The sequence below is a fragment of the Trachypithecus francoisi genome, unplaced genomic scaffold, assembly GCF_009764315.1.
Source record: "Trachypithecus francoisi isolate TF-2019V2 unplaced genomic scaffold, Tfra_2.0 Lachesis_group0, whole genome shotgun sequence".
Taxonomy (NCBI): domain Eukaryota; kingdom Metazoa; phylum Chordata; class Mammalia; order Primates; family Cercopithecidae; genus Trachypithecus; species Trachypithecus francoisi.
Window position 1 is genome coordinate 72255814 of NW_022681453.1, and position 13850 is coordinate 72269663.

At 38.4% G+C, this 13850-nt stretch overlaps 1 protein-coding gene across 1 annotated transcript; it reads left to right on the plus strand.

The window, feature by feature from the left end:
- The first annotated feature begins 474 nt into the window (after nt 1–474).
- Nucleotides 475–1318, plus strand: LOC117083482 (fragile X mental retardation 1 neighbor protein-like). The gene has a single exon (XM_033211181.1). The coding sequence runs from the start codon at nt 476–478 to the stop codon at nt 1154–1156; it is 681 nt and encodes a 226-aa protein (XP_033067072.1). The 5' UTR covers nt 475; the 3' UTR covers nt 1157–1318.
- Nucleotides 1319–13850: the final 12532 nt, after the last annotated feature.

The following is a 13850-nucleotide window of genomic DNA, read 5'->3' on the forward strand; positions in this document are numbered from 1 at the left end:
TGGCTGTGGGATCTAAACTAATAAGGATCTGTCTTAAATTGCCTATAACATGCAAAACTTGGGAAACATAATCCTAAGCATCTCTGATTGTTGCTCAGTCTGAGGGAAGCAGCATACTATGCTTGGTTGTCTTAACTCTTTGTAACCTGACCAGACAACACAGACAACAGCTATTTAGAAAATCAGAACTGATCTATTCATTTGCTATTCATTCATTCAAGTAACGAATAAATAGCTAAGATGTATCAGGCTTGTACTAGACACTGGCTAAGCAGAAGCAAAGTACTTAGTTAAGAATCCCTGCCCTCCAAGGGCTACAGCCTTGGTCAAAGTGATATAAATTAAATAAGAAACAAGTAGGTGAATATCTACTTGTAATTTTGAGGACCATTTGGGGAAAAAATAGGGTGCCTTGATAGAGAATAAGGGTGGGGACAGCCACTTGGGAGTCAGTATTCGTTTCTAATACTTACATATGGAAACTTATGAGTTGGCGGCAACTGGGTCGAATCCCGAGAGCAGCAGTCCGGGGTCTGAGGCCACCATGGCTGACAGGCCTGAGCCAGGATGGCTGGAATCTCTAAAGATGCAGTTCACCAAACCCCGCGGGATGCTCATACTCTCCATCTGGATACTGCTGTTGGTGTGCTACTACTTGTGCTCCGGGCCCCCATATTTTGTGCTTCCAAGTGGGTTTATCCTGCAAAACAGTGAAAACACTACTGGCCAATCTCTGGAAGATTACGCATCGGAAGCTCTGCTGGATTTTTTCTTTCCAACAACTTGCATTCTGGGCGAAAATCAGGTGGTAAAGCCTTGTAATGAGCTGGAAGATCTTAATGAGAGTGAATGTTTGAGCTGCAAATGCTGTTTTACATCATTGGGGAACATGCGCTTCAAATGTTTTGCTCCGGTAAGAGATGAGTCTAAACAGATGATGCGAATGTTTGGGCTTGGTGCAATCAGCCTGCTCATCCTGGGATATCTGCCTATTTATTGCTGCTCTCTTTTCTGGAGGAGCAAATGGGGCAAGTATTTACGAAGGAAGGTCAGCAGAGTTGTAATGGGTTCGAAGAAACAAAGAAGGAAACGAACGAAGAAGTCGTCCCTGTTACAGAGAGCAGCAACAGGAGATGAGGGAAATGGTGAAGAGTAGCAAGAGACCAAAGCATTATTTTCCCCTTGAGACAACACAAACCATTCAGAGCAGAGGGGACTCTCAGCCATCCAAACCTCGTGGAGCATTTTGGAAAGTTAAAAATTGGTTCTTATTTTTGTCATGTTTACTTTCAAACATGAAATAAAATTGAGTTCTGTTTTCGTGCATAAAAAAAAAAAAAAAAAATGGGTCTTAATTGTGGATGAGAACTTCGCCATGAGAAAGAGAGGAAGATGGGCTTGCAGCCTGAAGGAATATGTGGGCTCAGAAGAATAAATGGGCTTAGCATATTTAAGGAATGGAAGAAGATCAAACTGTCTGGAGTGCTGGGGACAAGGAGAGAGTGACCAGAGATTCTTACTGGAATGCAGATATTCCAGGAAACCCAACTCGGGTAGGCCACTGATGCTACAATAGAGAGACAGGGACTCATTCTAAGACCTGTGGGGAACTTTAAGGGGTTTTAAACCAGAGAAAGGCGGGGTCTGATTTACAAATTGAAAAGATCACTTTGACTGACTGAAAGGGAGAAGGAGGCAACCTGCGTATCAGCAGAGAGTCTGTGGCAGTGTCCAGACACAGAACATTGGTTGACTAGACCAGTATCGTAACCAAGGCCAATGGGATTGATAACTCAAGGACTGATCTTTGATTAATGCTATGAGGAGGACATTCCTGTCAGCTATACCTGGTGAGGGAGAAAGAAAATATCTAGGACCACTGTAATCACTCCATGGCCTTCTTATAATTGAATAGACCCCAAGTTCACTAGGACAAAATTACCTGCCTGTCGCCTGATTCTCTCTGGCTGCATGGACTTTTTTGTGACTTTTCCTTAATGACAGTTTTGGTGATTTATTCCTGAAAAACAATTGTTTATCAGCATCAGGAATAGCGTTGGAGAAGAGACTAGAAATTGTCCCTGTGGCTTTTTCTTTATAAACACTACTCCTAAATTATATGAGGTTAGATGATTAAAAACAAAAAACATGAAGTACTTAATTTCCCCTACCACAAACCATAATCTAGAACATAAATTGCTGCCCTACTGAGTTAGGAAAAATAACAGAGGGATTAAGTCTCCTGCTTAAATGAACATTGGTATGCTAGATGTGTTTACACAATTATGAAAATGACAATTCTTAGGACAGTATGTTCCCTGCTTCTTCTGGGGTCTCAAACTGGTTTGCACTTTTCAGATGGCAGATTGTAGCCCAGCCTTCATTTTTTACCGCACTACAACATTAAGTTTATGCCTTTAGTGTCTCACTGCAGCTGAGTGGCAGTCACATTAGAAAAGCAACCTGATAAGGAAATAGTATGGAGTATTTGTAGCCTAAAATGTGACTCCTGCAGGGCTTTTGCATTATGACAAGACTTCTAGAGTCCAGATTCTTAAACTGACAAATCAAAGTTTCTAGGCGGGAAATGTCTCAGAGACAGGCTCGTGGGCATGTTACTTGGAAGTAGTCGTTTTTTAAGCAGCCCTTCTCTAATCAGATTGCAGAGCTGAATGGCTGTTCCATATGCTTGGGAGGCCAGTCCTGCTGCTCAGAGTTCTAGACGGTATGTTTTCTCCTCTTGTTTGTGTGCACAGAGATGACAGCAGCCCCCCAGCACTGGAAACTGGCCAGCAGTCAGTCAACTTACAAGTATCTATTAAACTTGTATGTATGTATCTATTAAACCCTAGGGTACATCATCCTCTTGGGATCTGGTCTGGTGGCAGCTTCCACATTTCTATGAGCCATACTTTTTCTGACGTGACTTAGCTCAGGGATGATTTTTATCTTGAATGCAAATGTTTATGGGTTAAAGCTTATTTAAGTGAGCCCAGGGCAGCTTGGGTAGGAGACCAGCCTTGCCTTCTTGTCACACATACTCTCTCTGGAGCCAGTTAAAGACTGGAAAAATTGCTTCAGGGGGCATGTGGAAATTTAAGAGGTAGAACACAACCAAAGCAACATTTTACGAGACTAGCGTTAAAACCATGATTGAGAATAGAAATAAATAAAAATCCATCTTTTTTTTCTCATCAAATCATCAATATAATTTCCTGAGTATCTGGAATGTTTTGGGGGTGAACGGGTTGGATTACTATATTAAAAGTCACATATTTTAAATTTCTCAGATGTTATAGAATTTGTCTCACTATGAATAGAGATAGCTGAAGCCTGTTGTTGGAAGTATACTATTACAGAGCAGGCTTAAAACAAAAAATGATTACTTAAGAGATCATGGTGATATTAGTAGGGCACACCTTCCCAAATCACTGGTTTATGGATTTAAGACTGATGGATGAGCTTCATAAGTGCATTGCTCCTTGGAGGCAGAAAGCTCCCTACCACTGCTGATATGAGTGGAGAAGAGATGACACTTCTTGGCAAAGATTCTGAGTCTGAGTTGCTTAGATGCTAGAGTCTTTCTAACTCTGAGGAGAGAAGACATTCCATGAGTGAGCTAATGAGTGTATGTGTGCGTGTGTGTGCATGCATGTGTGGGTGTGGCCAAGTGCATGTGCGTACAATGTACATGTGTGTTTTATAGTTGCTGGAAAGAATAGAGGTCTAAAAATCCTATCCAGTGAAAAAAGTGCTGATGAAAATTGTCCCTGCTCTGACTTGATTCAATCGTATTCAACATTTCCCATGTTTTGCCTTAATGTTAAAGTTACTCATAAAGTTTTTGTGGAACATATAAATATATTTCATGTTAATTTCTCTTCTAGTCACTCAGGTCCACATATTGAAGAATTTTTATCTCTAATATCTTCCAATCTATTGCCTTCTCTCAGTCCCCAGTGCTTTAGTTTGAGCCCTTTAGTTTCTTGTCTAGACAATTTTAATAGCCTTCCAACTAATTTCCTTAACACCTGCCTGGCCTCTCTCCACCTTGTCCTTCCAATGCTGCCCAAGTGATTATTCTAAAACCCAAAGCTTGTTAAATCACTGTCAGCTTAAAATCACTAAGTGGCTTCTAATAGCTTTAGCAAATATCTATTAGCTAACAACAATATCCTTTATTGGACCCGACCTATGTGGCAGATACCATGCCAGGTGCTTTTATGTAGATTCCCTTATTGAATCTTCAGCATTCCCTCGTTTCAGGTGCTAGAACTAATTTTCATGTTTTAGCAAAAGGAATGATTTGTAAGGTTCAGAACATCAATCAATAGACATAATCAAATGGTGTCCCAGTATCTTCTTAGTTTCAATCCAAAATAATATTAAACAATACCAAGACACTACCAATGTAACAGGCTGAGACATATGTCATTGGCTACATATCTAAGTGGGTCTATGGGATAAATTCTTAAGAAGAATTGCTCTGTCCAAGGATTTATATGGTTTTAAATATCAGAAAAATATTGTCAGGTTACCTTCCATAGAGGGTGTACAATTTATCTTCATACCAATAATGTACTCACCTCTTTGTTCACATAAAAGTCTTGATTTTTGCCAATCTGATAAATGAAAAACAGCATCACCTTGTAGTTTTAATTTGCATTTATCATTACTAGAGGGAGGTTGTATAAAAGGGGAATCTGGCCAAAGTTGTCTCAGAACATTTGGTATATAGGTGCAATTATTATCTCTCTTTTTGTAGGAAGGAAACTGAGTTGAGATACTCTCAAATGAACCCTATAGCTACACTCTCAAACTTAACTTTATAGCTACATATCATTAATCAATTTATTCAGTGAAGTTTCAATGCCTACCTACTATATTCCAGGTCACCACATGGTCTCCAAACTTCCCAACACACACAAGCTCCCCAAATGCACTGGGCCCCAACCTCCACATCTTGGCACTTGCTGTCCTAATTCTCTGGAATGTGCCCCTTCCTTTCTTTTTTTTTTTTTTTTTTTTTTTTTTTTTTTTTTTTTTTGAGACGGAGTCTCGCTCTGTCGCCCAGGCTGGAGTGCAGTGGCCGGATCTCAGCTCACTGCAAGCTCCGCCTCCCGGGTTTATGCCATTCTCTCGCCTCAGCCTCCCGAGTAGCTGGGACTACAGGCGCCCGCCACCTCGCCCGGCTAATTTTTTGTATTTTTTTAGTAGAGACGGGGTTTCACCGTGTTAGCCAGGATGGTCTCGATCTCCTGACCTCGTGATCCACCCGTCTCGGCCTCCCAAAGTGCTGGGATTACAGGCTTGAGCCACCGCGCCCGGCCGCCCCTTCCTTTCTTAATCAACTAATTTTACCTTATATGCTTTAACAGCTTCCTACGTAAGCATCACTTTCTCCAGAAAGCTTTACCAGACTTGAATTCCTTTCCTCTGTGTTAACATAACACCCTCCTGGCCTCTAGCCCATTCCCGAACACCCTGCATTGTAGTCGTGTTTCACTGGAACACTATTGATGGCAAGACTGCCTCTTATTTGACTTTGATTTTCAAGTACCTGGTCCAAGGTCAGGCACATAATACGTACTAAATATATGTTCGTCGTATCAGCAGAATAAGGGAATGATTGAATACAACCAACTAATTGAAAATTCAAGCAATGAAGAAGATGACGTTTGCACATTACTTTTTTTCTTAAGAAGATACAGTGTTTATTGTTCACACAATTTTGTTTTCTCAAAGGCTGTATACTTTTTAGAAGCTGTCGTTGTTTTATGTATTCTGGTTTATTTTTCACTTGGACAGAAGACAGAGTTAAGGCCTTGTAGTCAGGGATTTTCAATTGTCTGGGAGACTTTGGAGCCCTCTGAGGGCTCCTGAAAGAGTGGTTGGGGAGACTTCACTTCTCCTTCAGACTTTCCCTTCATACTCACCTCTCCTCTTAACCAAAGCAAGGTGTCATCTGTATGACGCCTTGGATTTCTGTGTAGGCATTTTTTTAAATAGAAAAAGTTATATGATTCTAAAATATTTTGCAGTATCTTATAGTATTTTATATAGGAGAAACCTGAAATTTGGGTTCTAGTCTTGCCTCTGCCTGTAGCTACATTTCTGACCCCACAGTAGACCATTACTCCTCTGAGCCCCGTATCTTAATCTGTAACATAAATCCTCTAGACTAGATGAGGAAAAAGTCCCTTATAACTCTACAAAAATATCTTGGTTTATATCCATGTATTACAATTTACATTCTAAACCTTCTGCTGTTTTGAACACTGTAGTCAACATTTCCTTTTTATGCACCACTTTGTTCGTAGAGTACTGCAACTATGTTTGCCCTTTTAAAAAGTAATGATGAGTTTCCAGTTTCTAATGTATTAAGAGCAATTTCCTTGTCCTTACCTTCAAAACCCCTCACAGGAGACTGCACCATCCAACCATTGCATCCTATTCATCCTCTTCTCTGCCTACTCATCAAATGCCCTTTGATATTCACAGTCACTTGTATCTCCTTTATTTATTACTTGCTCCTCTAGAACTGGAAATTCTTTGCTTTTTAATTTATCTTGACAAGCGCTTTATACATTAGGCATTATCCATGAAATCAACTCTATATGACTAAAGAACAATGTTTATTATTTTATTTTTGTTTTACTTATAGGCCAAAACAGCTGTTATGATAGACCTCATATGTCTCTCGGTGTGTATATATATATACACATATATATATACACTTATATATACAGATTTACTTTTATAAAACATCATTTATTATGTAAATTACAGTAATGAGCATCTACAAGCTCCTTGAGGACTAAATTTATATCTGTTTTAACTACTGCATAAAATGTACAGGAAACCACCTACGTGAACATGTGCATTTGTAAGCTTTTTGTATTTATAAGAACTCATATTTAAACTATAAAAGTCAAGAGACCCCTGATATGAAATTAGAGATGCTCTGAATGTAATATATAATTTAAAAATTAATCTCCAGTATTAGCTTCTTAGTTCTTTTCTGTTGCATTGCTTTTCCTGTCAGGCAAGAATACCTCTAATTTTGGAAATATCAGTAATGTATTCTCAAAAGGCATGCCCTCTACAGAGTGGTAATTTCCTGAAATAGGAGAGGAAGTTTGTGGAGCAGAAGGAAACCCCACTTCTGCCATTTTCTTTGTTCCTTTGCCATTGTTGAAAACTTCCAGATATTAGTTTAAAATCTTATCTCAAGGACACTTTTCACCACTCCCTTTCTCCAAATTCTGATCTGTTGCTGTTGCTTGAAAAACACAGGCGTAAGTTCTGAAACAGTCTGAGGAGGCCAAGTTTTTTGATGGGGCACATTCCTATTAATAATCCAGGGTGGCCCCAAGAGGCCGTCTGTCTTTCTCTCCAGGGGTCCAATGGCTTCTGCAGCGTTCCAGTGGGGCTTTGTTTCTTCCCACACTCCATCTAATGAGCTGACTCTTCCCTTTATCTGGGACACCTCAAAGGCCTGGCTCTCCGTGGGCCACTGTGGGGACTGCCTTTTTTGCTATCATTTTTTTCCAATAAGGGTGGTACTTCCACCTCCTGTAGAGCCAAATTACTCTCAGAGCTGCAGTGTTCAGTCCATTTATAGGACTCCCTTACTGTGTCTCAGAGAGCAGGAGCTGTTCCTTAGACACTGGAATTCACACTGGGTGTCACTACCTCTCAGGAATTCCTCCTAGTGTCTTACTACTCACTGGTTGGTTAACTTTCTGCACTGTAAAATTCTAGTGACTCACTGGATGTGAATAGGGTAGATAACACAGTCTAGCAATGTAGTGAGAAGACACATTTTCATTAGGAAATTACTCTCTTTAATTATTTCAAAAAGTCTGTTTTCATTCAAAGCATTTCAGCCCAACACAAAATGACCTGGAAGGCTAAATAGATGCCTAAAGCCTTGTATACTTATTTATGTCACTCTTCTAATCCCCCTGACACTGGATCATCAATAGATGAAATGAGCCCCAAGGTCCTTTTGTCTCAGCCTCCTTAATGCTGAATGGGGGAATAGGGGGAAGAACATCATTAACCCTGCCTTCCCCTCTCACCACCATCCTTTACTCTCCTAATGTGAGGGAGCCCTCTGATTTTATGACTTAATTTATTCTACCAGTTTCTTTTCATTAGTAAAGCAGAAAAGGCAACAGCATTCTATGCAGATGCTGTAGATCACAGTATTAACTGAGCCAGATTCTTAATGTCATCATGCTAGTCTGCAGTTCTGATGGCAAAGATGATCTGCAGTGTGTGTATGTTTGTGTGTGTTTGTGTGTATGTGTGTGTTTGTGCACACATGGCAGAAAGGGAGAGATGCATGCACACACACTCTACACACAGAGACCTGTCTCACCGATTTCCAGTTCCCTAGACTTTTATAAAGTCTAGAGTATGGAGACAGAGATGTTACTGGGAAATGATTTGGATTTTAATACTCTCACATATTTAAAGAAAGTAAGGCAGGAGGAAGGATTACATGGCCTTTTAAAATGTCTTACTTGTCATGAGTGAGAGATTGATCTACAGCACAGACACAAGTTCACCATTTTATTTTGCTTTTGTTTATTGTCCTTTTCCTCGTGGCCCTCAAGCTTTTCAATCCACTTCCTTTATTCAGCTTTGAGAAGCCTTAGAATTGTAGGTAGTGCGTCGGTTGTGGGGTATGTGCCTGTTCCCTTCCTCTTCATGCCTGCCACGCTGTATTTTGCTCATATGCTGATCAGGATGCAACTAAGAGGGACTTTATGTATGTTTGATGCATAATCATACTGAATTTGTCTCTGGCTATGGCACTTGCTCACTTGGAAGTTTACTTAGATTTCTCCAAATTTCTTATGCACAAAACGAGCTAAAGTATGCTGTTTGGTCCATGTCAGAAAATATTTAAGGCACACCTCTGATATTTACTGTGATGCCAAGGGTCTCAACTGACCTATGAGTGATAATTCCTTAAAATAATAAAGCCTATTTTACCTTCTAGGCAGTGATATATTAAAGCTTTGTTTCTTTTCTAATCAGAAAACCCCAGGGGTTCCTCCCTAGTAATAATTAGTTGTGGTAATAAGATGTTAATTATATACCGAAACGCATATTTGAAATCACAATTTGAGCTTCCATGACTATCCTAATCATACCAAAATGCCAATTTTTAATGCTTAGATTCCATAATGTCACACACACTGAATTAGTGAATACTGAGTCATTGCTCCTAGGGTAAATGCAGGGATAGGTTCCCGGAAGCCTCTGGTCACAATATTTTTGTCAACTGATGATACATAACCATGTTTTATGTGCTTTTCTGTTTAAAGGCATGTTATTGACTATATACTGTTCATTCATTAACATTAAACTCCCACCAACAGTGCTGTAAGTCATGCCTGTTGGAAGCTTATCTAATACACATACTTTCTCACATAAGGCACAGCACAGTCTTCATAGGCTTTGGAACACTAGACAGCACTTCAGGGTACTTGGGGGCCATTGTAAACAATAAAATCACCACCAAAAAACACTCAGTACACACACATACATGCACACACACCCACACAAAAGTGAAAAAAAAGGCACTAAACAGACCACAAAGGGATACTTATTTTCAGTTTAACAACTGGATCAAAGAGGCAGCTCAGGTGGGAATGCTCATGTACTCAGGCAACTCACATTTTTTACCAGTCTGAGTGTGTCCACAAAGACCATGAAAACATGGCAAGTTTTGGGAAGTACAAACACTTCCTAAGCTGGGAAGTACATCTATTGATGATCCAAAGTTTTGGAAAGAACGAATAGATTTTAGCAAGTAGGAGAGTATGCAAATAATGGGATTCACAAATAATTAGAATTGTCTATAATTTGTAATTTAGACTGAAATATCAGACAATACAGGCTTCTAGAGAATAAACAATTCCCACCCCATAGACCATGGTCTGGCAAATCTCTTTTATCTTCTGGAAAAGGCTAAGAGGCAGAGGCTTCTTCAGATAGCTCTGGGCTAACAAAGTTTGTCAGATACTGCAGACAATTGTGTAGTTGTAAATATCCATCTGTGGTTGCCTTTGATTTAACAAGGTTCATTCAACATTCAGCTTTTAATCCTGCCTTTTCTTCCAACCTGATGTAACCAGTAACCACCCATCCTTTCGGGGCTTTTTAACGGGGTTTCCTTACTAATCCCAGAACTGCTGGCACCTAGGTAAAGGATAGAGCTTCATCTTTCCTCAGAGAATTTCAAAGTGCAAAACACTTTATAAGCCTGTATATAATATATGTAATGATATATGTATAATAAGGAAGGAAGTTATATTTGTAATAAATAGCTGTCATATTTTTATTCATGTTAATATTTAATTTTAAAATAAAAATATGTAAAATCAAGACAGTGTAAGTTCTTTCTCCTCACATTAGTAGCTCAAGTGGATATACAAAAAGTAATCACACTAAAAACAGGGCTCGAAACTCTACCAAATATTTCTAGGAAAGTGCAGGGTTCTTCACTCTGATGAATTAGGCTCTAGAGAAAGCAAATAGCACACAGTCAGAGAGGAGAAATTAGCTACGTCTCTTATTAAATCTTCTTTGAGAAGTCTGAGTTATTTTTCTCAAAAGATGGAATTGTTTCATTATACCTTTTTGCCTATTTTCCAGAGGCTGTATGGCTTAAGGGAACTTTCATAAAGATTTTGGACATCTTCATAAATAATTCTTTTCAGACATTTAGCCTCTGTTAATATTTCTTCTGAGCAACCAGAACTAAATAAACATCACTTTCTTGATCCCACTGGTTCATTAAAATATGCCTGCAACTTCCTGTTTCTAATGCATCTAATGTAATTCTACTGGTTGAAAGTCTAGGTCTTGCATCCCGTGATCAGGGTTATTTCCTTCTTCCCTTTAATGCAGCCGTGCTAAAAGCTTAGTGAGCATCCGAATTACCTGGTAGGCTTGTAAAAAACAGATTCCTTGGCTCCATTCCCAGAATTGCTGATTTAGTAAGTCTGGTGTGGGATCTAATAATTTGTATTATATTTTTAGTAAGTTTCCAAGTTTGCTCAGGGACCATACTTTAAGAGTCACTATTATTAATATTCATATGATCAGTTTCAGTAGATACATAGTTTGATGCCTGGCACATTGTAAATGCTCAATAAATGCTAAACATGTAACAGTTTTTCTACCATCCAATAAATATGACACTTTCATTCTTAACATTGCCTAATTGCCCTTAGTTGATAAATATTCCATGTTTATCCTATCCTAGCTTACTCAGATCTGTCTTGACTCACGTGAAATTCCAATCAATTTTTTAAAAACTTTGATATCATCATTGGTTCTTCCTATCCTGAGTACACATTGATCTATGCTGTTTATTTAATTTTTAATGATATATTGGCATAAACATTTACTAATTTGTCTCTGTGGTGAAATTGTATTTCCATCTAGTTGGAGAGGCCTGATGTGATATCTTGCATATCTATTCAACCTCTCACAATGCCCAAAACAACTGTTGCATGATCAAGATGGATTATTTGCTTTTAAGGTGCTTAAATATGCATCTGCTTTGAAGATTATAGAGAAACTTAAAAAAAATACATATTTGGCTAATAAAAGGGTAGATGATGAGAGTAAATACATATTAAATTCTTCATAAAGTACTAAAGGATGCTTAAAAAACAATTTATTATTCCTCAGCACTATTGCCAAATTAAAATCTGCCTTTTACTTGTCTCTGTTTTTTTAATTTGTTTCTTATTGCAAAGTTGCAGTATTTCAAATCTCAAATCCTACTGCAAAACTGAAACTCATCTTCAAAATAAATATTTAATATAAACATATATTGTATATAATAGTAGTGTAATACCAGTGTAAAACATAGACATGGCTTAAATGTTATAGAATCTCAACTTGCTTCCTTGGGGTTCTAGCTCAACACTTCACTAGAAATCCATGAATTCTATGCAGAGGAATCTATCAAAATCAAGCACAGGGACTGAGGATGACAATTTCAGGTAGATAACTATTGCTATTTTTATGGTTGGAAACTACAGTTGTGTTCAGATTTCTGGGAACCACATAGTATTTCAAATATGTTTTCCATAATTTTTTTTTCAAAAAGAATGCGGATTTCCTATAAAGGGACTTAGGCTTTTCATAACATTCTGTACCCTCTCCTTTCAAAATAGCCACACAAGCTATTACCCAGTGGACTAAGCAACTGCTCTTCAACAAGGTGATAACTCTTCTGAGTTTAGAGGGTTGACTTATAGTTAACTTTTTGTAAAGGAAAATTACTTGAATATCATTAGGTGTATTAGACATCTTTGTAGATAACTTTGGTTTAGCATAAACTTTAAATTCATTCATTTATTTGTTAATTCAATTAGTAAATATTTATTGAGTGCATATGTGTGCTGGATATTGCACTAAATATTTTTTGGGATAAAAAGATGTATCAGATATGGATTCTACTTTCAATCATCTTATGGCTGGTAGAAAATATATGTCTATAAATAACTACATTTTGAGGTAGAAAAAAGTGTCATAAGAGAGGCTAGATGCAATGCCTTCTGAGAAAGAGTATGGAGTACCTGAATGACATTGAGGAAGACTTTATGGCAGAGCTCTATTTAGGTTGAGGCAGCAAGAATGCACATAGACATGTGGAATTAGGGAACTAAACTGCTTTTACTAAATCTGGTCACTCTTCATGTCAGTTGAATTCTAGAGAGAGGGCCCTGGTCAGGGTGAAGGGATTTAAATGTAAATCTTGAACTTCCTTGGCTCAGTTTGACTGGAGCTCAAGGGCAGCAGGAAGAACGGTGAGAGCTGGCTGGTGTGAATTCAAAGAGGGCTGTCAATATCAGGCCAAAGAAGATGGGCTTGAGTCTATATATAAAGGGGAGGTTAGCTCCTTGAATCAATCTACGCTTTAACAAGATTAGTCTGGTGATAGAGTATAAATTGAGTTGTCTGTAATCTCACTTCTGGTCTCATGTCTATAATGTTGATGAATTGGTCTATTTGTGGGCATTTCCCCCTCCTGCACTTTGGGATGCGCAAGAATTTCTTGGGCACTGTTGCTTCCTTCAATAAGAGAGGGCCCTAAGATCAATGGCCACTTTAGTGAAAGGATTTATCTAGAGGGTTACAAAATAAATTAAGCATATTAATCTCTTGGGAGAGAGACTGTGATCCAAGTTATATGTTCACTTTATGATTCAATGGCCATATCATGAACTTTCAAAAAGCAGTGAAAGAAAAAAATTAAGAGGAAGCAGCACTACAGAAATGCATAGTTTCCAGTAGCAGAGGTGATTCTTATCAAGCCCAAGTTGCTCCAGATTGCAGTGTGTAGCTGAATTTGAAAATGGAGGAAGTCATGGGTGTACCAGGTAAATACTGACATCCTCCAAGTAACCTTCGACTCTTCCATAAAAAAGGAGTTCGGCAAATAAATATTTTAGGTGTTTTGCATCACAAAGTTATTTGGTGAGATCTGCAAAGTTGCTGGTTTTGAATTATTAATGATTAGGGTATACACTCATAGTGAGAGAAAATACATAGTAGTCCCAGAATAAACTATCAGTTTTCTTTCACATTATTTCATACCTAAACTGTGACGAGAAATTAATGACCAAATCCACTGCAGTCCCTATCAATGTACTATTAGGCTGAGAAACTCTAAATCAGCCTTCTACGGTTTCTTTTTTTAATTGACATGGATTTGCAGAAATTAGCTAGGTATTAAAAATTACCAAAGAAAAGGTTAATTAAACCCACCCACACAAATTGACAAAATCAGAGTGTCACCTGTTTGTTCTGTA